Source organism: Pyxicephalus adspersus, chromosome 1 (assembly GCF_032062135.1).
Source record: "Pyxicephalus adspersus chromosome 1, UCB_Pads_2.0, whole genome shotgun sequence".
Taxonomy (NCBI): Eukaryota; Metazoa; Chordata; class Amphibia; order Anura; family Pyxicephalidae; genus Pyxicephalus; species Pyxicephalus adspersus.
Genome location: NC_092858.1, coordinates 38,762,544 through 38,785,985, shown reverse-complemented (window position 1 = coordinate 38,785,985; position 23,442 = coordinate 38,762,544). Strand labels below are relative to the sequence as shown.

The 23,442-nt window shown below is 39.2% G+C and overlaps 1 protein-coding gene across 1 annotated transcript in view; it reads left to right on the top strand.

Annotated features, from left to right (window-relative positions):
- MARCHF9 (membrane associated ring-CH-type finger 9) overlaps window positions 1-23,442 on the top strand; it is an 88,566-nt gene that overhangs the window by 54,872 nt on the left and 10,252 nt on the right. Inside the window, exon 3 of the mRNA XM_072407158.1 lies at window positions 13,035-13,190. Coding sequence (XP_072263259.1) covers window positions 13,035-13,190 — 156 coding nt within the window. The remainder of the gene's footprint in view (window positions 1-13,034; window positions 13,191-23,442) is intronic.

Below are 23,442 nucleotides of genomic sequence, written 5' to 3'. Positions count from 1 at the left end.
TATAATTTTGATGTGTAAAGGGGGAGCAGATTCTGGGAAGTTATCATTTAAATAATCTGACTTATGTTTCCATATTATAAACCATGTAAACTGTAATTTAGTAAATAGTAGCATATATATGACATGGGTATCAGTTACAATGTGCTTTCAAGCTTGTTTCTGTAGACAACTAGACCAGGACCCATCAGTAGTTATCCAGAGTACATGTGACTGCTGTCCAAGGTCCTGAACTGAACCATTGACTTTATAGGGTTTTCTGCTGCTTGCAATTCCCTTTGAATACATCTGAAAAACAGATCTGCTTTCTAATGTTAGCTGAGGCATACTGTTGTGTAGGCAGTGCTTTCCACCATGTCTGAATGAACACTTTGTGCCCCCTGTAGTCTTGTGTCCTCACATCACTTTCTGCTGTAGGCTTTTTTTTAACGGTGCTGAACTGGAGACATTGCCCTTATGTTTTAAGTTACTTGCTGACTCTACAGCATACTGTCAAGTTTGTTTTGTAAAAAAACAAAATGTAATATATTAAGTGGTCCTAACAGACTGCAAATGCTGATGGCATCCTAGTGCAAGGCAGATTTTCTCACTGTTTGCAGCTATTACAGATTAGTTTGTCAGTAGAGAAAATGCACAATCGTCAAATATTTGTGCTCATAATTTCTGCATTCGCTAGATTTAACATCAAGGAGAATTCAGAAATTTAGTTTTAAAATCAAGGTTCAGAATTAACTGGAGGAATCCATAATAAATCCATTTCATTGCTAAATCCTGTGAGATGGTTTTGCAGAACATTACTAAGTTCCATTCTTTATGTTGCACAGGGCATGTGAACACAAGTATAATGTATTTAACATGTATATACCATTCTATTCAATAGCTCTTCTAAGACAATTCAAAAGCAGGCGTACCAGGTCACTATATATGACACAATATATATATATATTCATTCTGCCTGCATGTTTGTAAATTTTAAAGTATAACTTAAATTAGGGTTAGCTTTTTCTTGCAGAGTTAATATCTCTGCAAACATATGTATGGGAAAAATCCAATGTTTGTTCCATTCCCAAATGTGCAAAAACTCTCAATTCTGATCAGATGTTTCTATTACTCTTCACAGATGAGAATGTAAAACAGATGCTCCTCTTTTACACTACAAAGTGGCGTTTAGAGTTTGTTGATTCATTAATAGTTGCCAGTCTATTCTTTGTTTACTTGATGTTTCTTTCTACCTAAGTGACAAATCTAATCAGAAGTAACAGGAATGTGTCTTTATTATTGGAAGTGCCACTGAAGTGAGATTGTGTTAGAGGGAACTGAAGAGCAGAACTCAGGTTGTTTAATGTTTAAAGCTAAAGTTTCATCTGCATATTTTGCTTTCTCTGGTTCCTTTTCATTAATGTTTAAAGCTAAAGTTTCATCTGCATATTTTGCTTTCTCTGGTTCCTCTTTTCCCTTTTCATTAATATGTGATGTCATTATCAGGTATCTTTGTGCTTCTCTATGCAGTGCAGGCAGATTGTAGATGGTAGGAAGGGCCAGCAGATTTCTGTACATCACACCATTTCTGTACTCCTGTCAGGAGCCCATAGCCATGATGGAAGCAGTAGGTTGACTTTTGACAGGAGTTTCAAAATGCATTGATGGATGGGTGTCAGTTTGAAGACCGATTATAGGTCATGACAACATGCAAAATCTAAAAAATGAAATGGAAGAAAAGGCAGAGACAAGTCCTCTTAAAAGAAAGGGCTAAAGGATGTTTGATCCCCTCAATGTAGGCTGTATCTGAATTGCTACAGCTTCTAAAGAACACTGTGCTTAACTTTAAATTGTATCCAGTAAAATCAGTGTAAGCTATTTCCTTATCAAAAAGCAGCCTGTACAACTTTGAAGGACTAAAAGTAAAGCTGGGGATCAGCATTAAGTCTTTATGGAAAATATGCCATTAAACCCAGATGTCTAATAAAGGGATGCATAGTATACTTTCAATTCTGTCCATAGATCTTTTGTTTTTTTGCTTTGATTGGTACAGTATGTATGAAATATTTGACTATTTTAGCAATATATAACATTGAGGAAGAAGTACCATGCATAGAATGCATATTAGATATTACAGTGAAAGTGATATGAGGCTCCTGGCGCCTCTGGGACTTGCAAGTCAAAGGGAGTTAATAAAACAATGAAGCAACTTCCTCAGCAGGTTACTCATCGGTGGCAGCTGGATCGCTGCTTGTGTAAAAGCACTGCAGTTTGAATGGAAGTAAGCTAGATTGCCATGTTTTCCAGTTGTGGGTAGTTAACTGCCTGTGCACTGAACCTGGAACAGTTAGATTTTGATGAGCGAGATTTCACCATTGCACGCACTATATTCTGGCAGCCTCAAGGTAAACATGAATTATGGAAGACCTTTGCTGCCTTATAATTTAGCATCCAGATCTTGTATAACTTCTATGTAAACAAAAAAAATGAGATTAAAAAAAAATGGCAGCTTAATAGTATACCCCTCTGTATGACTCAATCTATGAAAAGGCTTCTAGGCTTTATGGTCCATTAAGCAGATATTTACATAGTACTTTTATTAGGCCTAACTGCATGTCGGCTTAATGTGCACAGTGACAAGCAAAAAGAGTAATTAGTGTAAATATTTTATGGCTTTTGACGGGAAGCATGGCTGTGCTGCTGCTGCACACACTCACTGGGTTCCTGCATCTCATCTTACTTGGCCACTGTAGTCACAAGGGAAGCAGAGGGACTGAGCTGACTGGATGGCGTCGCTCCTCCTTCCACATTTCTCATAGGCTCGTTAGACAGGGTGAAAGAGCTGTTGCTATGGGTATAGGTGGGGGGATGCTAATGGTTGATAGCTAGGTTACTGAGCATCCATGGGAGTGTGCGTGAGGCCTGCTGGATTTGTTGTGTGCAAGATCTACAGATGTATAGAAAAACATGGATCTGTATAGCTGCAGCACCGTGAGCCTCTGCTGCTGCAGCAAGCCTGCATATTATTTCACATGGCATATTAAATCCTATAATCACTTGATATTTAATAAGGAATTTTGCTTCTGGAAATAAATAATCTGTAAAAGCATTTGGGCTTCAACGTTTCCTCAAATTTAACCCATTTTATGATAAGAGCTATTTTAGAGCTTGTTAGTTGGGAGTCAGAAAGCTTTAACATTTCTTTTTCTTTCTTTTCTTTTTAATAAAATGCAAAGTGCTTAAGCACCATCACTCTGAAATGTATTAAAATATATACTGCTTTATGAAACACAGTGTTAGGTCTTCAAATGTCAAGCACTCTGCCATTGGCACAATTATTAGCAGTACCTCCAAATTGTCTTTTCCTCGGCTTAAAATACTAACATCGGATTTATATGTCATTGTTTTACTTACCTTACTAGAACAAAAGATGTCCTGCAATATTTGCTCTATATGCTCTGGCACACTGTAGCTAACTCCTTTATTCGAATAGACATGAGAAGGGCTGCATTGTGCAAGTTTTTACACACCACCAAGCTTCTCCAACTGCAGGTCCTAAATAAGGAAACACCACCATTATGCATTAGAAAATTGTATGCTGCAAAGCCCGAAACATTGCACACAAGTGTTGTTTTTTTCATTCAATTCTAGTTGCTTTCTCTGCTTTTTTTTCAGTAGAAGAATGAATGATCCGCCCTTCTTGCATGGAGGTTTTGCAATAATTTGGAAAACCTGCCTCTGCACCTTTGTAATCCAGCAAACTTGGAATAGATTTTCTAAAAATCCTTTACTAGGTTTGCTGGATCTCCCAGGTTCCGCCATAAAATCACTCAGGTTCTCCTGTGATAGTCTTGATAAAGCCATGACAGTCTTGGAGAGCTTTAATAAATCAGGCCTATGGTTCTCATTAGTACGTAATTGAAGGACAGAAATGGTTCGGTTATCACAAGCTATGCCTCAAATCAGGAGCACCATTTGCTATGCCTGAGCCAGTCCTAAAGTTTAGTAGGAGGTCAGCTTCAGAAAAAGTTGAAAAAAGAGATCTGCCCCAGCAATATAAATCCTTCTAATTAAAATACCTGTGTTTTCATTGCTGTCAAATGGGAAGAATATCTTCTGTCCAAGTGATGACACAGGAAGGAAGGAGAAATCTCCTAAATGCACAGCATACAAACCTGACACGGGTTCTTACCAATCTCTGCTTTATGCAAAATTTTGAGAAAATATAATTCTACTTATTCTTTGCATTTGAATATGTTTAATGATTTAGGAAACACACTGCATCAGGACAAGGACCTAATGTTTCTGATAAGTAAGGGATGAATTTCTGTGATAAATCACCAGCTCAATAACAAGCCTAACCCTGGGGCTACTTGGCCCATTTTTTATTTAGGGAATTGAAATTGTCTCCTTGGGACAAAATAATTTCTCAGTGCTATTATAGGAGATTTGGGTTAATTGTTGACAGATTAGTCTCATGGGATTGTTCTGGAAGAAGCATAACTTAAATACATTCTCTACTGAAACATACTGAAATATTGTAGGCTGACGTGACTGTTTAACCTTTTGAAAATGCCTATAGACATAAAATAAAAATGGTAGGATCAGGGGACAATTGCATGTCTGTGGTGGCAGGTAGATGCCTTCTGGGGTAACATTAATTGGATAGAAGAAAGTTTGGCTACTATAATAGAATTCATGGTAACACATGACAAAAAGTGTGTTAACCTCCCGCATCAGACCACACAGGTGTGCAGGATTCCTTAGTCTGAGTTTCTAGATTTCTATTGTAGTAGTAAAATCATCACAATGCATTTAGGAGTTACTGCCGATGACTTTACATTGCAACCCCCCATCTGAACTGCCTCGCCGTACCTTGCAACTAACACCTGGATGACATGTAAGTGGCCATGTTTTGGTTGATGGGTGCTTAACCAGTAGAATGATCAACAGCTTCCTGATATTATTGATTTACCTGGCACAACTACCATGCACAAGAAGACTTATCAAATGCCTCTTTAGAAAGCCTTGGCACCTCTTTGTCAGATTAATGTATATAAGTAAGGTGCATGCCTAACAACCAAAGGCAACAGTCCATGCTATTCACAATACCAGCAGGAAGAGCTATTATAAATGGCAGGGAGTACTCCCACTAGCTGTTGGTTGATGAGGAGGGCTACCTGCTGATTTTAATTAGCCTAGGGCAGTGTTTCTCAGCCAAGGTTCCGTGGAACCCTAGAGTTCCTTCAGAGGTTGCTGGGGGTTCCTTAAACAATGAGTAATTTTTGACTCTCAGGTCAGTTTTACAGATTCCCAATGGCCAGCAACATAAAGAAGGATTCTTCCTACTGACCACCACACTAAGGTCCTGTGAGATGTGTATATAGTAATTATAGAAGGGGTTCCCCAAAGACCTGAAAGTTATTTCAAGGGGTTCATCCATGTTAAAAAGGTTAGGAAACATTGGCCTAGGGGTAGTGCTTGATCATACAAATAATAGGCAAACACAATGGGTCTGATTTAATAATGTTCTCCAAGGCTGGAGAGGATACACTTTCATCAGTGAAGCTGAGTGATCCAGCAAACCTGGAATAGATCTGGTACAGGATTCAAAACATTTGCTAGCAAATAGCAAATTACTTTGAAAAAATTCATTCCAGGTTTGCTGAATCACCCAGCTTCCCCAATGAAAGTGTATTCTTTCCAGCCTTGGAGAGCTTTAATAAATCAGGCCCAATGAATCTGATTTATTAAAGCGTTCCAGGACTGGAGAAGATAGACTATCATGGGATAACATGGGTAATCCAGCAGACTTGGAATGGATCTGGTCCAGGACTAACAACATTTGCTGGATCACCTAGGTTCTCCCATGAAAGCCTGTATTCTCCAGTCTTGGGGAGTTTTAATAAATTGGGCCCAATCATATATTGTAAAAAAAATCCAGTGTTTTTTTAAAGGATTTAAACATGTGGATTACATCTCTTTTATTGAATCTGACGTCTAATTTACAAAAAGCAGTCTCATTTATATTTTCTCAGATTTAGGGCTATTCAGGAGATCTGGCATATATAATGAAATAGCCAGAGGGGCAGCACAAATACAAGATACGCATCTTGGTGTACCCTGAGTAAGTTTTTAGTTTTTTTTAACTGAAGTGTATAATACTAAATTGAATTGAATACTATTTATATGTTTAGTTTAGGTATAGCTGTGCCATATTCTTAGATGCAACTATACTACAATAAGCTGCTGTTCCCCTGTAACACTGCTAGCTTTTAGAATTTTGTGTGGCCCTGTTTTTTTTTTTTTTGTTCCTCTAAATCTTTCTGTGACAACTATGAAAGAGATAAATATATAAAGATGTGTTTCTTAGCAAGTAAGTCAGTGTTAATTTGAGACTTTCAGTGTTTCTGTTTAGATAGTAATTACCGAACTGTAATGGAATAAGTGCTTATCTAATTTAGTTAGTATATGTGTTAATTAACGATCCGATAAGTAGATCCGCACGTGTTATTTGGGGATACTGCAGAGAAATGTGTAGTTTGATTCAACAGCCTGGCTTGACTGGCCTTGTTGTGCTCCATTTAGTCACAAAAGCATTGTTGTATGTAAGGACAGGTGAATCAATTGTTGTATGGCTGTGTATGTTCAGGGGTGTCTTTAGCGTACAATGCATGTATTTCTGTACAGTGGAAAACTACATTCACTAAGAATACAAGGTAAAAAATACACAAAGATAACCTAACAATAACTAAAGCAATAAGAAATGTATCCTTTTCTTAGGAAATGTACAGCACAGCGCCCTTCGGCAGTTGTTCTCCCTGAGCTCTCCCACAGTATGAATGTATACAACACGTGCAGCCATGGGAATTTGTTTCTATAGGGAAAAGCCTGCCATTACTGAGTGACCGTAGGGATTTTCTGTCATGTTTAAAAGTATCTGCACATGCTACCAAGATTTCCTGAGACTCACAAGTTATTGTTTTTACTCAGTATATTGAATTGACACTTACCAGAATATAACAAGTAAAGCTGTAAGGACAATTTCAGACTTTCGGTTGACCATAGAGTTCTACAGACAGAACCGCGCTCCCAACTAAGCCATCTGAATGTGATGGGAACAATTTTGCATACACATTTGCAAAAAGCGGTTGCATTGGATAACAGCACAGTTACTGAAAGTGACAAGTCACTTCTGGCTCTGTGGTTACTCATCCTCCTCTTGAGGAAGAACTGCACTACAAAGTGGTTGTCTAGTGCTGTGGTTGACACTAAAAAAATGCATATTAGTTGAACAGGGGCAGTTGAGAGCAGCTAACATTGTTGTTTTTTTATAGAAAATCGGAAAGGGGCCTAACCAGTTGAATCATTTGCAAATACTTATCAGTGTATTTCTAGTTTGACTTTTAGGGTTGCAGGCCTAAAGAGGTTTTTTAATTTTTTTAATGATTTATCCAGTCCCGTTTGAGGTCCCTTAATAGCCAAATTTAGTATTACCAATTTTGTTTAGAATTCAATTTAGGTTGACCAGTTCCTCCCTGCTCCAATGACCTAGCATTATCCTAAAATCTTTTAGGAATACCCCTACTTAAAACAAACATGTTTACTATGTTACCATTGGTAAATCATTAACCTACAAGTTAGATACAGATGTTCATCCTTTCAGGTAGACTTCTACCTATGTACAGCTAGACTTATGGTGCTACAACAAATCCTCACTGTGGCTGAACCCTCAATAGTAACATTCTTCCATCACATGGGTAAGCAGCTCAAGCTGAAACCTCACTAATCATTATTATATGTTTCACCCATCAGCACTAATTCATGTGATTTCTGTAATGTGTGATTTTTTTTATTGCTTTACAGTGGTTGATATTGATGGATAAATGGAGAGGATAGCTCTATGTATGGGTCCCTGATGTGTAATTGACTCTCAATTAGTATCTGTTACAGCTATATTTGTCTAACACTTGATCTGACACTGCAGACAATTTTGTATTAGCTTATTTTTTCCTTCAACATGATTTTTAAAATACCCCAAATAAATGTTTCCTTTGGAGTAGCTGGAGAAATAAATAGAAGACCCTCATTCTACTGTCTGGGGTAGATTGTAAAGATCATCTATTTTATGCACTAACCAAATGACTACATCATCTAGGCCATTTCCCTCAAATGATGATCACAGAGAAAAAGTGTCATATTCCAAATGTGTGGAATGTTAAACAAAATCAATAACTGCATCATTGGTAGTGATTCATGTGTTAGTTTATTTTTTTGCTTGACCATGGTGTAGTATCTTACATCATCCTAATCCTCGAACAGGTTTTTGATTGATCTGCTATAGCAATAAATCAGGTCAGCTATTGATGTTTAGGTACATTTGAGGTCATTAGTTGATCTGGAGGTTAAGTTTGGTGCATAACAGGCAGTTATGTAGTTTTAGCTTGGCTCAATGTCTAAGCAAATAGATTTGCATAGGGGTCTAATGTATAGGTTCAATGCATAGGTTCTTATTTATAGCCCAAGAGTATACTGTATGTAACTTATAGAGGTCTTTGGAAACTTACATACAAATTTTACATCATATGTATTACCTTATCATTGATCTCCTAAAATTTTAATCTCCTAATATCCACGTGTGAAAAGATTTGAGTTGACACTGCTATTCACCTAGGTTTCATATTGTTTCTGAGATATTGAGTATGAACTTATTAGGCTTTGTGGTAGCTAGCATCTGTGTATTGTGTATTTGCCCTGTAAATTCAATAAAGAGCAGGAAACATGTGCTTAAAGTAACACCAATAGAACTTATTAAAAAATGTCTGCCTCCATGCAGAGATTGTAAGAAACATGGCTCCAGGGATATGTCTAGCCAAACCTTTTTACCTCAAAGGAACTTTGGGGATCAGTTGGAAAAATGTCCTTACAATGATGGTCAAAATATCACCCTTACAGACAGATAAAACAAGTGAACGAATGAGAATTCAATCAACCGCGGGTCAGTAAGCCTAGCAACCTCCAGTGGAACTCTAGGTTTTCATAGAACCTTGGTTGAAAATGGGTGGACTAGCCCTTAACTAAATTCCAAATATTACTCCTATTACTTTGTGGTATGTTTACTTCTTACATACTAAATCTCATAACACTGACTGCAATCATATCATGCCCTGCACATGATGTACTATAGCCTTACAAACATACATCATTATGTATTACATTATGTCTCGTGTGTATTTATGGATTTGGAAAGATGGCTGTAAAGATTGCCAAAAACCCAAGTAAACAAGTAGTATGTATATACATTATTCTATGTATTCTTCCTTACCTACTAAGAATGAGCTCATTAATTACAAGGATTCAGGTCTGGGGTAAAATCCATATGAACACTAATATGTACTTTCTATACTTCTATTCTTCTATAGGCTTCAGTCCATACGATACCAGACAATAATAGAAGTGGTGCCTTGAAGGGTTCTGATGATAATATGGAGCTTTATATCCCAAACAAAATAGTGGTCATAGTAGCAAAATAGGTTTAAATGTAAATGTGTCAGGGGTGACCAAAATAAACTACTATTGATGGCCTCTGTCTGAAAATGTTGTGTTGAGCCATTAGCCTAGATTATAACTCAACATCGTAACATGTGACTTAATATTAATCACAAGATAAATTGTTAAAATTGCAATGGAAGAACAATATTTCTGAAGATGGTCACAGCACTTCTCGCTTCCAGGCTTTTGTCATAAGATGTTCTCTTTTAACTTTCAGCAGATGAGTAAAAAGTATAATATGTTGGTTTATTAGCTTTTGACATTTATCCTAGTATACATCAGTTCATTTGTTAGAAATTCATTACAATGGACATTATTGCTTACAAATAGTCAACTGGTTGATGGCATTTAGTTCTTATTATAGATACCTGACATTTGTTAGTTTCATCAATGAAACAAAATGCTTTAAACCTTATTGTCCAATTAGAACTCCTCTTTATTGTTCTTTCATATTGTATGGATCCAGTTTCAGGCAGGAAAGGGAGCTTTCAGCGGTGTTGGATATCTTTGCTTGTCCAACTGGTTTTCTAAACTTCTGGGATGCTTTACAGGGCAGTAGAAAAAATGCCTAGGTACCTTATTTACAATGAAGGCACATTGCTACTTGTATAGGTAAAATATAGGTGTTGTGGTAAGATTAGTTGTTAATTTTAGGGGTAGGTTAAGCTCTAGCATAATAGGGAAGATATCTATTATAGGGATGACCCACTAGGAAGATAATCAGTGGTCATAGGATTTAGGTTTGAGAGATCAACAAAAAGTAGAAGTATGAGCACACTGCAAGATAAGTGCTCTTATCTGGTGTACTTTATTAGATATCTAATAATTCCTAAATGGAGCTTCTCATTAAGGCTGTACAATTGACTGCATTAAATAAACAGAATAACAAGGATTAAAATTTAATGAACTGCAGCTATAACATAGCCCATTATCATCACACCATATGTATGTTTTCCATGGACTTGTGAATACTTGATGAGAACACTTTGGTGTAGAAATTGCTGCACTGACGAATATTGCAAATTCATCATATATGTAAATATATAGACTTTTAAGGTCAAAGTAGCATGAATTGCGAAATAAAATACATATAGCACAGCGCTGTACTAAGATGGCTGGTGCACTCACATGAGTCTCAGTCATATGTATAGCGAGTTTGGTTGAAATGTCTCCATGCATTTTCGAGTGATGGTGGAACATACACACACACACATACATACATCCAATTTTATATACAAAGATAAGGCCATTCCTGCACAAAATAACCTTTATACTGAGTTTTAGCATGCCAGAACCTTTTTTGGAAGGACTGCCCCTCCTTTTGAGCCTATTTCCTCTGTCCCTTTACCTCATTTGCTCCTTGTTTTGGTCTGTTGTATGGACATCTAAAAAACATACACATACACAAAAAAACACAACTTAGATACAAAGTGGTCCATTTATAAAGCAGTGAATCTGACATTCATCAAACACGCTCTGGAAAATCTTCAAGGTCTGTGTGTTTCAACGGCAGTAACTGAATCCCCACCAGTGAATATTTCAAGTGATTGTCACCCCAAAGGGTCTTATACTTTACTAAACTTTTCTTGTGGGCTCAGTTTGTTTATTTTTGTTTCCTCTTTTTACAGGGTAAAATATTTTGTATTTTTGAGTTGGTTATGATGGATCACTTGTTCCCAAATGATATTTGGTACATATATAATTTTGCCTACCAGTAGGTATTGCTGTGTCCTCCATTAAAGTGTGTAACAAATTCTCTATTGACTGCACTTGTCTCAGACAGTGCTGATCTGTAAAACCCCAGTGCTATAGACAAGTACAGTTATCAGGACATGTCACAAGGTAAGACCTGACTATAAACCAGGATTCTTTTTTCCATTGGCATTTTAAATGCTAAGGATCTCAGTTTATACTCGGTATATACAGTATATCATTTTTGTAGGGCTAATAAGAGTTCATGTTGATGATGTTGTCTTGCAATTTTAATGCAGCCCATAGTCAGAACAAAGCAAAACATTCTACTGTGATCAGTGTTAGTTTAAAAGAAAATTTTTGTTAGCGTGGATAAAATCTATAAATGTTATTCTATGTTTGTTCTGTGTAAAAGAACAAACTCTAAAACATAATTTTGCTACAAAGCATTGCAAAGATATTTAGGAACACAAAAGGTGTCCCGCACCAAGGGCTTCCAACTACGTATTTTTATACAGTCTAAATTAAATGTACTTTATAACATTTAAAAATAATGTTTTTTGACACCTTAGCAACAGTAAAAATAAAAAGGTGAAATTTGGAGCCTTAACAGGTTTTTTTTCAAGGCCAAACAACACAACACAATATACCCTCCAGTCTAATGCACAACCACTGGCACCAATGATGGAATACCAAGCTAACATACCAAACAAAAGAGCTATAAATCACAGGCTCAACCACCATAGCACATAGACTGTCAAAGTTGACTAATTTCTAACCTCCCACATGCACACAGATGGTGGATCTTAATGGAGAACTTTATGCCTTTGTTATGTCAAACTCATATGGAGTCCTACCTGCCTAAATACTGATACAGGGAGGGAAAATGCAGTGTTAGTAAAGGAAAAATGCCCTCTGTACTTAAGTGACGTTTCATGGTGTGATTGCAGGACATCCAGATCCATAACTTAATGATCCATGTAACCATGGGGTTGTATAATTTGTATACATAATTTGCAAGTATGTTTTTTGCCACATCAAATAGTTCCTAATTATGCATTTCAGCTTAGCTAATAGGTCAGTATTGTTTATTTAAATTCTGTATGTATTTATAGTTATATACCTGTTATTCTTCTCCATATATGTTACGGCTCAAGTTATACAAGATATTAGAGGACACCATTGATATCCTTTTGTTATAGGAACTAAAATACAAGTGGAATGTATCAGTCTGTGTCTTTGACATATTTTTGAATCATCTGTGTTTGCTATTGAGCTGTCACAAATCAATTACTGTAGCACCTTGTTAGCATCTTGTTATCTAGCTGTCATTGCTGAAGGAAAGTACAGGTGGGCAGCCAACGTGAGGTCATTGTGCTTCCATTATTTAGCATCATTAATGTGACAGTATTTCAACATTTCTCTGTCTTTTTAATTTTTAGATATACCCGTGTGGTGCTATTTATTTTATTTCCCCTCAAGACAGTTTTTCAGTTTCTTACAGTTTGGATGCTTTACTGTAATAAAATACAACATATTAAAATCCAGGACAGGACTGCTGGTGACCCTAGGTTAGTGGAGACTTTTGATGTTACCGAAATGATCTTAGCAAAGAGTTGTAAGGAATGACTGGAGATGAAAAAGGGGAAGGGGGGTGTTTGAAGCCAGCATGGTGCCACTTCTGAGGTACACATTCTTTCAGAGACCATTTTGAGTATCACAACAAATTTCTTTGTATGGGAGGGCAAATTGCACATAACATTTCTATGCATGTGTGTGCTACACAATCTTGACATGTTTTCCTTCCCTTCCAGGGGGAACTGCTGAGTCCATGCCGCTGTGATGGATCCGTGCGCTGCACACATCAGCCTTGCCTAATACGATGGATTAGTGAGCGGGGATCCTGGAGCTGTGAGCTGTGTTACTTCAAATATCATGTCCTTGCTATCAGTACAAAGAACCCCCTCCAGGTAAGAACAGGCTTAAGCTGCAAATGAATTCTGTCTGTCTGGAAATTAAGACTCCTGTCTATTTTATTGCTTTCCTCCCGTTCATTTTAAGCAAACAAAGATTTAAATATGCTTTTTAGATTGCTTATAAGAAGAGTAAAGCATTCAAGGCAAGGATCTTGTGACTTGAGTTCTTATTTGCAATTTAATGTGACCGTATTACTTTATGGAAAGCCTTAGTAAGCCCTGCTTTGGTGTAGCAGCAATATATTAGTAAACTTCAATAAAAAGTCTAGATCCCTGGTGCCCAACCTGCAGCCTCAAAGCTTAATGTGTGGCACTTATGCTGCTGCAGGCAGCACTGAGTTTTCCTTACCTGGGTACCTGCCTACTGAAGTAGTGAAGAAAAATACCTGGCTTCTAGTAATTTGATGGTTTGGTTTATTTGTTTAAACAGTCTTTTTTTTTTTCTGTGCTCTGTATCCCTTTTTTCTTTGTATTTATTTTTTTACTCACTGATCGTTTTTAAGATCATTTTAAGAGAAATGTGGCCCTTTTCACTTTTAAAGGGGCACAAAAGTTGTAACACTAATTTGATATGTCTGTAATAGCAAGGACCTTTAGAAAGTCATGGATTTTAGGCAGCTGGCCACCTCCCCTAACCCTAGCTAGCCCTAGGAGCAAACGTTTACCCAACCCTGGCATAACCTACAGTCACACACTTACCCCTTGAATGAATGAAGTTGTTTAAACAAGGGATAACTAGCTACAATGCTCTTGTATCCTGATCATAACTTATGACCCTTTCCTGTTACATGTATGCAGTCTGACAACTTTCTGTAACATTAAATTCACTGAATATCATGTGAGGGCCTCTGGTGATGAAAGCTGCTGCTCTTGTATCCTTCTATATGTAGCTGACCACCACTGGTTTAGATGCCTTCAAGTGTGTCTAAACCAAAAAACAAAAAGGTTCTATATGGCAGCATGTTCTTCTTTTAAATTAGTGGCTGCATTAATTTTTTTCAGGCTTTTGTGAATAACTCACTTACTATCCCTTGGTGGCAACACGTTTGTCACCTGATTGTACGTTACAGAAAAAAAGATGTTCAAATTCAGCACACAGGAAAGGGCAATGCATTTTTGGCAAAACCAAACATTATTTTCTGTATGTGTTTAATATGTACTTTACCTGAAAAATAAAAACAAATGCACTCACCACATTTAAAGACTTCTAAGCTACAATATATTACATCTTGGGCTTAGTTATTCTTTGGCCTTTAAAACAGTCATCATCCTACAATGGGCAGAGGAGATGGTCTTACAAGTAAACTTATAGGATGCTTTTGTTCTGTTTTGCTCAGCTATGTTCTGAGAAATAAGAGGGCCAAGAGAGCAGACAAAAAGGGTTGTTTCAAAGCTTACAAGGGCAGAAGGACCATGAGCTAGAGTGTGTATTCCTCAGTCTACCAGTTATTTCAGCACAGATTTCAGGTGTACAATTTTGAGTTCCTTTGTGCTGTAGGTGGGTGCATATCCTGCAAGAGGGAAAATTTGAAGGAAACTAAAATATTTTTTTCACGGTTTCTTACAAGAATAGACACTAAAAGACTTCTTAAGTTTAAAGGTTAAGGATGCACAGTTTTAATTATGGTTTCAAAACATAGGCCAAACATTTTGTAGAAAAAGCCTACATTGTAAAGATAATTATTACAAAATGAAATCCCAGTGGCTGCTGGTAAAGAGCAGCCTAGCCCTAGTGATATCATTGGGATCCCTCCACTTTTGCAAGCCTGGTTAGATCAGGAGAGTACCTAATGACGTCATTCTCTATGTTTATAGAATCCAGTGGTAATTAGTGACTTGAAAATTCTGCAAATCCATTTTTTAAATCTTTAAAGTCTGCTTAAATTTGGGGTAGAAAAAAGGAAGCGGTTTGAGGCTCCTAATTTAGTGCAAAAAATGTAATTATGTATTAGTACATTCTTGTTCCATACATAATTATAATTATGTATGGATCAAGAATGTACTAATACATAATTATATTTTTTGCACTAAATTAGGAGCCTCAAACCTCTTCCATTTTCTTTACCACACATTTAGTTACGAATATACTAGAGGTGGCTCACCATAACGTTTTAGTGTAAAAGGAAAGAACCAATATCCACAATCACTTTACAGTCTGTTGCATATTGCTGTTTTGTGCCCACACTTAGTAATGTGCATTTTTAAATTTAAGTACCTCTAAAAACATTGTTGGTGTTAAAGCTTATGAATAGTGTTTATCTTGAACACGCCGAATCAGTATAATTGTGAATTCTCTGAGAAACTGCATCCACCTGCATGCTTTATTATAGGAAAGTTTGCCATACATGAATGAACACAAAAATATATTAAAAAATAAATCATTACATTATAAGAGTATATAGTTGATCAGTTTTATTCAGCAAATATTATATTACCGTGTTATCTTGTGATAATGCTCAAGCATATAGTCCTAAAGGCCTCTATGAAAACTATGTAACAACTATATTTGTAGAAAGTAAATTATCATAGAGTTAATCGCAAAGTAATATAGTCAGGTTGAAAAAAAAGACATGAGACCATCTAGTTAAACCATTAGGGAAATAAACATATCCCAGATAAAAACCCTACAGACATAGTAACCATAGTAACCAAAAGTACAGTGTTCAATGTACTGCTTAGATGCCAGGTATTCCCTATACCGTGTTTCCCCGATGATAAGGCATCCCATCAAATAAGCCACCCCCCGATTTTTGCTCAAACAATTAAAATAAAGCACCCCCGCAAATAAGACATCCTCCGATACCTGATACTGTGTGCCTCTGTGTGACTCCTCAATGCTGGCTGCAGTGCAGAGTGAAACTGAAAGTAACTTCAAAGGACAAGCAAGCTGCTGATCCCTGCCCTAACCGAGTCTGTTACCCGGCTAGTCAGTGAACAGGAGGGGACAATCAATGGCACATACGGTAGTGATCAGAAAGGGGACAATCAATGGCACATGAGTGATCAGAAAGGGGACAATCAATGGCACATGAGTGATCAGAAGGGGACAATCAATGGCACATGAGTGATCAGAAAGGTGACAATGGCTCATAAGTGATCAGAAGGGGACAATGAATGGCACAGAGTGATCAGAAGGGGACAATCAATGGCACATGAGTGATCAGAAGGGGACAATCAATGGCACATGAGTGATCAGAAGGGAACAATCAATGGCACATGAGTGATCAGAAGGGGACAATGAATGGCACATGAGTGATTTTCAACAATAAATGTGTACTGTAGTCTTCTTCATGGAAAAATAGGACATCCCCCTGAAAATAAGACCTAGGGCATATTTTGGCATTTCAAAAAATATAAGACAGTGCCTTATCATAGGGGAAACAGGGTAGCAAGCATGTCCAAAGTCCAGGCCATGGGCCAATTGCATCCCGTGTTCATATTTCCACCGGCCCTCAGTCTCTGTCATAAAATCAATAATATGCGGCCCGCAGCACTGTTGACCACAATATAAAACACATATATATACAAAAAAGCTATTTTTTATTTCATTATGGTTGATCAACCACCTTGCAATTATCAGCCCGCTACTCGGCGGGCATAATCGGCAGGACAGGAGTCCCCATGTGTGCACATGGAATCCCCTACGTTATTATGCGCAAAGACCACGCCCACACTAACCTTGAGTATGTGCTGATTAGTCGGCCCCCACACATTTTCACCTCACCAAATCTAGCCCTCTTTGCAAAATGCTTGGACACCCCTGCCCTATAAGTTAATTTAATGATCACTTTTTTTTGTTCAGAGTAATTTTAATTACCATGATAATTTACGGTTACTACACACATTAGAATCTGACTTTATATCTACCACAATGTATGTAGTGCAAGCACCTGCTCAAATGGATACAAATTTAATGGATAGTTTAGGTAGATATCCATGTTGCTTAGTTTTGTCAGATTTAATAGAGAGAGATTGTACAGTCAGATTGTAATGTGCCACAGTGATCCCTTGCTATTGTCTCCTGTGTTGCAAAATTGTTGGGAGTTAGACTATAGGGCTATATATAGGGGACTATAATTTATTTTACATTGTAGGCCTGTATTTCTTCCCGCACGCACCGACACAAGCACCAACGTCACTGGGAACTTCTGGGGAACGTCAGTGCACTCGCCGGTGGACAGAACGGACGAAGAGGCTGCGATGCAGCCTGAGGATGGGATCCGACAAGCAGGGCACTGGAGGACGCAGGACATCTTTTTTTTTTACTTTTTTAGCTACCCTGAGTGTGGTTCGGGGTTACCACTTTCAGCAAGTTTTTTTTGTACCCCGAGCCACACTCGGGCTTACTGCTCAGGAGGTTAAAATTATGTAAACTGTTTGCATAGTTAACAGAGAACATGAAAACAAAAGCATTACAGAACAAAAATAAATGAACAGTCTCCCGCATCGGCTAACTTCTAACTCAGACTGCACTAGCTTGTTTTACTGCAACTCTGCATCAATAGGCAGGAAACATCAGGGAGACACCGCTGCTACACCCGGCGGGTCCTGTGCATGGAAGATTGGCCAGGATTTCCCGACCATGCCGGTGGAGGAACATAGAAGGAAGGGGGGCAAGATGGCGCCCAACCCTGCACGTGGTCACTGCCTCTCCCCTGCACATGGAGACACAGAGCAGAGGGAGCTGGAACATGACACAGAGGAAGAGCTCCCCAAAGCCTTTGAAGGAGAGATGGCCGGTTTATCAGGACCCATGACAGATTTCCCTCCTCATCAGGCTCATAGCCCAGGAAGGCTTAAGGACAAGATGGCAGCTCCGGATTATGAGGTGAGCTTCCTGCATTCTGCTCCTTCCCTTGCTAGCTCTGACAGGCCTCCCCAGCTCTCTCAAAGCCCCTCTCCTGCTCAACAAGGATGGTGGGCCCTACCTGCACAATATACCCACTATTGACTACTTTGAGAACTTTATTAAAAGTTTGGTGGACACTATCCGCTCAGAAATTGCCACTCTTAAACGTGATATGACACAGCGTATTGAAGAAGCAGAAAAGACCACTGACGACCTTAGGTCCCATGTATCCAACCATGCCTCCATCTTAAAGGACCACCGCTCTGTTGGAGCAACCCTTTGTTCACCAGGATGATCTGGAAAATAGAAGTAGGCGTAATATTGTACGGATCAGGGGCCTGCCAGAGTCGTCAGAAACTAAGGATCTCCATGGAGCTGCTTTGGCCATATTTAATGCTATATTGGAGAAGCCTAAGGACTCGCCTCTGGAAAAAGACTGCATACAAAGAGCCATTGGCCCAAAATCGCCAGGCCCAAGACGCCCAAGAAATGTGATCTGCCATCTTCATGACTATATTGTCAAAGACGAGATCATGAGACGTGCCCGGGACCAGGATAACATCCTCTTCAATGACACCCGGATGATGCTACTGCAAGACTTATCACTGTGCTCTATAATGCAGCGCAGATCCCTGAGGCCTTTACTGGAAGTACTGCGAGCTCAAAACATCCAATAAAGGTGGGGGTTCCCCTTACAACTGGTGGCGTTCAAAGACAGTCGTTCAGCTAGGTTAAGATCTTTGGATGACCTTTCAGATATTTTGGATACCTTTATTCTCACAGAGATTCCGGAATGGCCATTTCTGCTTCCCAAGGTGCCTAATCTGCCAGTGAATCCATGGCAACTCTCATCCTAGAAAAGAACTCGCTTCCGGGGGCGCTCCCCGAGTAAACATGCTCGCCGCTGACTGCGACCAGATAGGTGAGACATCTGTTACTGTTTGCTACCTCTGCAAATATTTTTGGAATCTTTAATTGTTTGGTGGTTTTTCTTTTCTTTTTTTCCCACCTACTGGGCCACTGTATGGTTTTTGTCCATAGGCAGATGGGTCTGTTGACCCAGTTTTCTACACTTTAATGCCTTGATGTTTTGTATGATTTGTCTCTTATTGATATGCTTATATTGGAAGATTCCTAATGGTAATGCCCATGCATACTGTTTACATATGTCTCTTTACTACCTCAGTGCTGTTAGTGAGAGGATCTAGCCAATCCCCCACCCCCAAGGACACAAGCTGTACATTTGCTGGTGCCTCTGTGTTCATATTGGTTTTACTGGGTGCAAATGTAGCTGGGGCGGGAGCCCCACCATTGGTTGTCCATGTTACCCCAATTAGGATGACCAGCGCAGTTCCTGCGACTGAATACAATCTTAGTATTCCCTCACCAAAATTCCCCCACTTCTCCTATATACTCTCCCACCCCCCCTAACATCTTTTTCTCATCTTTTATTTGGTTTTAGTTGGAGGGTTTATTTTGGTGTTAACTTGTTGACCACTTACGGTCAAATTACACACCTCCGGATATGGCGGTAGCTAAGGTACTATCGTTTAATGTACTGGGCTTGAATATTCCAAGGAAACGTACAGCAATATTAGCGAGATTATACAGTTTAAAGGCTCTTACAGGCTCTTACAGTCTAAAGGCTCTTACAGATAGCTTTCTTACAGGCAACAAATTTTAAAGAGGGAAGTATGCCTTCCTTACGCAACCGGCACTATCCTACTGGGTATCATTCATGTGCACCAGATGTTAAAAAAGGGGCGTGTCTATTTTTCTCTCTTCCTCCTGTTCATGGAAACTGAGTGCTCTGTACAAAGATGGAGAGGGGCGGTATCTCTGTGTGAAAGGTCTATTTGGTGAGCAAATGGTTACTTTGGCTACTGTATACCTACCCTTGACCAACCAGGAATCCTTTCTGAGGTCTACTGTGGAACATCTAGAGGAATTTAGGGAGGGTGTCTTAGTGTTGTGCGGGGACTTCAATTTTACTCCTGACCCGGCAGTGGACTCCACCAGGGCTGGTTAAGAGGGTACTCCTATAGGAGGTAAGCGGCTCAAGGAATGCCTACTTTAACACCAATTGCTAGATACCTGGCACATTATTAACCCCAGTGAAAGGGACTATACATTCTTTTCACATCCTCACCTGCCTTATTTTAGAATTGATGATTTGTGGGTAAGACAAGCTGACCTGCATAGAATTAGAGGTTGTAAAATTGGGGAAATGTTTCTTGACCACTCCCACTCCCACTCCCCTGTGCTCCTAGATATCCAGCTCAAGAAAACTTGGCCTATGTTTTGGAACTGGAAACTTAATGAAAACCTCTTAAAGGATTTATTTGGTGGTGACAAAAGAGACTGAAAGGGATTTACTTAATTACTTCGCCGAAAACATCACACAGGACAGTAATCCCGTAGTAGTCTGGGAAGCCCACAAGGCCATCATTAAGGGCCATCTCAATAAACACTAGACTTAAGAAGGCTAGGCAGCAAGAAATTTTGAACTTACTCACTAGTATCAGGGAACTAGAAAAAAAGCATGAAAGAGACCCCACGACGGAACTGACCCATAAGCTGATCTCCCTGAGGTCTTAGTTATCCACTTTGTGTCTTGACAAGGCCAAAGCTATGTTCACGCGCTGCAGACGATCCTTCTATGAATATGGAAACAAATGCACCCGCACCATAGCTAAAGCCCTTAGTGGTCAGAGAGAACGCACTTTTATCCCATTTATAGTTGACCGTAATGGAGTTATCAGGTTCAGGATATAGCAATGAAGTTTCAGAAGTTCTATATGTCCCTATACAATATCAGTGCCACGACCCCTGCTTCTCAATCGCCCTCTATGGTGAAGGCAGTGCAGGAGTACTTAACCAGAGTTAAGATGTCCAAGCTATCGGCTAGCGAAATTGAAGTTCTGGAAACCACAATTAGTGGTGAGGAAGTGCTGCAAGCATTATTGCATGTACTCCTTCAGGTAAGACTCCAGGACCCGATATTTTCTCTTTACCCTACTATAAGTGGTTTGAGGAGATACTGGTACCCCATATGGTGAATATTTTTAATGCTATCTCAGGAGGGGCGGCCCGGTTTCCAGATTTTTTGAGGGCACACATCACAGTCATTCCAAAAGAGGGTAAGGACCCAGTGTGTGCCAGTTACAGACCTATTTCTCTTCTTAACCAGGACCTGAAACTGTTCACTAAAATTCTAGCTGTCAGGTTACAAAAGGTCATCAGAAAACTGATCCACACTGATCAAGTGGGCTTTGTTCCGCAGAGAGAAGCTAGGGACATTACAATTAAGGCCCTTAACTGGATCCATCTGGCCTCCACGTACTCTTCCTTTTGACAGAGTAGAATGGACGTTTATGGACCAAACCCTATTACATATTGGACCGGGACCGAAAATGTTGGCTTGGAATAAATCTATCTACTCCTGTCCCTCGGCAGTTAGGGTTAATGGCACCCTCTCAGAATACTTTCCAATATAAAATGGTACTCGGCAGGGTTGCCCCCTCTTCCCACTCATATTCATTTTGACTTTAGAACCTCTGCTTCGGTCTGTAAGAGCAAACCCTGATATCACAGGACTGCTCCTGGGGGTAAAAATGCACAAAATTGCAGTGTTTGCAGATGATTTATTGTTTGTACTCACCAAAAAAAAAAAAATTTAATATAATAAGTCAGAGGCACTAAACATTTCTCTACCCCAAGGACAGAGAGACCTGATTAAGAGGAACTACTTGTTCAAATGGGCCTCAGGAAACCTCCGATATTTAGGAGTCTTTCTAGCCAGAAATTTATCAGAAATTTTTGACTTGAACTTCTCCCCCCTCCTTCAGCAGGTGATGTAAGATTTGGTGAAATTGAAAGGGCTGACTATATCTTGGTTTGGAAGAATACAAGTGGTCAAAATGAATATACTGCCTGGGTTTCTGTACTTATTCCAAACCCTACTGATTTGGATAACCAAGTCATTTTTTAACAAGATAAATACAGCATTTTTTTCAATATATCTGGGGCAATTGTAGACCCAGATTGAATCGCAACCTACTATTCCAACCCAAAACAGTGGGTGGTTTAGGAGTCCCTAATATGTACAATTATTACATGGCTGCTCACTTAGTGAGGGCAGTAGATTGGGCCAGAGACAGCCCCTCTAAGCAATGGGTGGGACTAGAACAGTTGGCCAGAGGTCAAAGTTTAACCTTGGCTCTATGGTTGGCAAGCAACTTAACTGGGAAGTCTAGACAACATCCATTGATAGGCACCACCTTGAAGGTGTGCTCCAAACTGTTCCTCCTCCATAGCTCCACGTAGCTCCATCCCCCTCACCACTAAATCGGGTGCTGGAAAATCCTTCATTCGAGCCAGGCATTGACGACACTCCATTAACTAATCTTAGGAACTTGGGATTTTATAGGGCAGTGAATTTTCTTCAGGGCGACTCATGGATGAGGTTGTCAGATCTGGCTTGCTTGGGGGAATCGAGGCCCATTGGATTTTGGAGAGCGAGACAATTGGCTCATTTTCTGAACTCCCTACCACGGAGCAATGAGTTTGTCAGACTGCTCCCTCCATTTGAAGTGTTATATTTGGGTACAGGAACAGACAGACATGTTCTTTCAAATCTGTATGCTATGCTCAACTCCCCACCTAATGATACCCCCCCCCCCCCCTTATATGGTAACGTGGGAAAGAGAGCTTAATCTTACATTGGATGCAAAGCAAAGACAGAAGATCACCTGGCTTACCCACCACACCTCTGTTAGTGGTAGGTTTCAGGAGCCTAATTACAAAATCCTGTCCAGGTGGTACCGCACTCCTGTTCAGCTTCATAGATTGTATCCCGCAGTATCAGACAAGTGTTGGCGGTGTGAAGTTGGAGAAGGTACGCTACTACATATTTTTTGGTCATGCCCGATCTGTAACAAGGTCAAAGATATTGTATGGAAATTCACTGACTACCCTTGCCTGAGGATCCCTCATTTTTCCTGCTACAACATACCCCTCTCTCTCTTTCCGCTTTCATAAAACATTAATGGTAAGCCACTTGCTGAATGGAGCAAAACTTTGCATCCCAACAAACTGGAGATCAAATACCTGTCCCTCAGTGACCCAGTGGTTTAAAATTGTTAATGAGATTATGCTTATGAAAGATTTAACAGCCAGCTTCCATGATACCCCTGAGAAATTTGAGCATACCTGGTTTTATTGTAAGGAATTTGTCTTCCTCAGATTTCATAAGCTGTATGTCTTTATGAGTATGTTTCTGTACTGTTTACTGTTATATTTGAGGTGTGTAAATGTTGGTAAATGTTTTTTGATGCACTTTATGGTTTTTAACAGTACCTACCTGTCGTGCTGGAATTTCCAGTGTTTTTTTTTTAT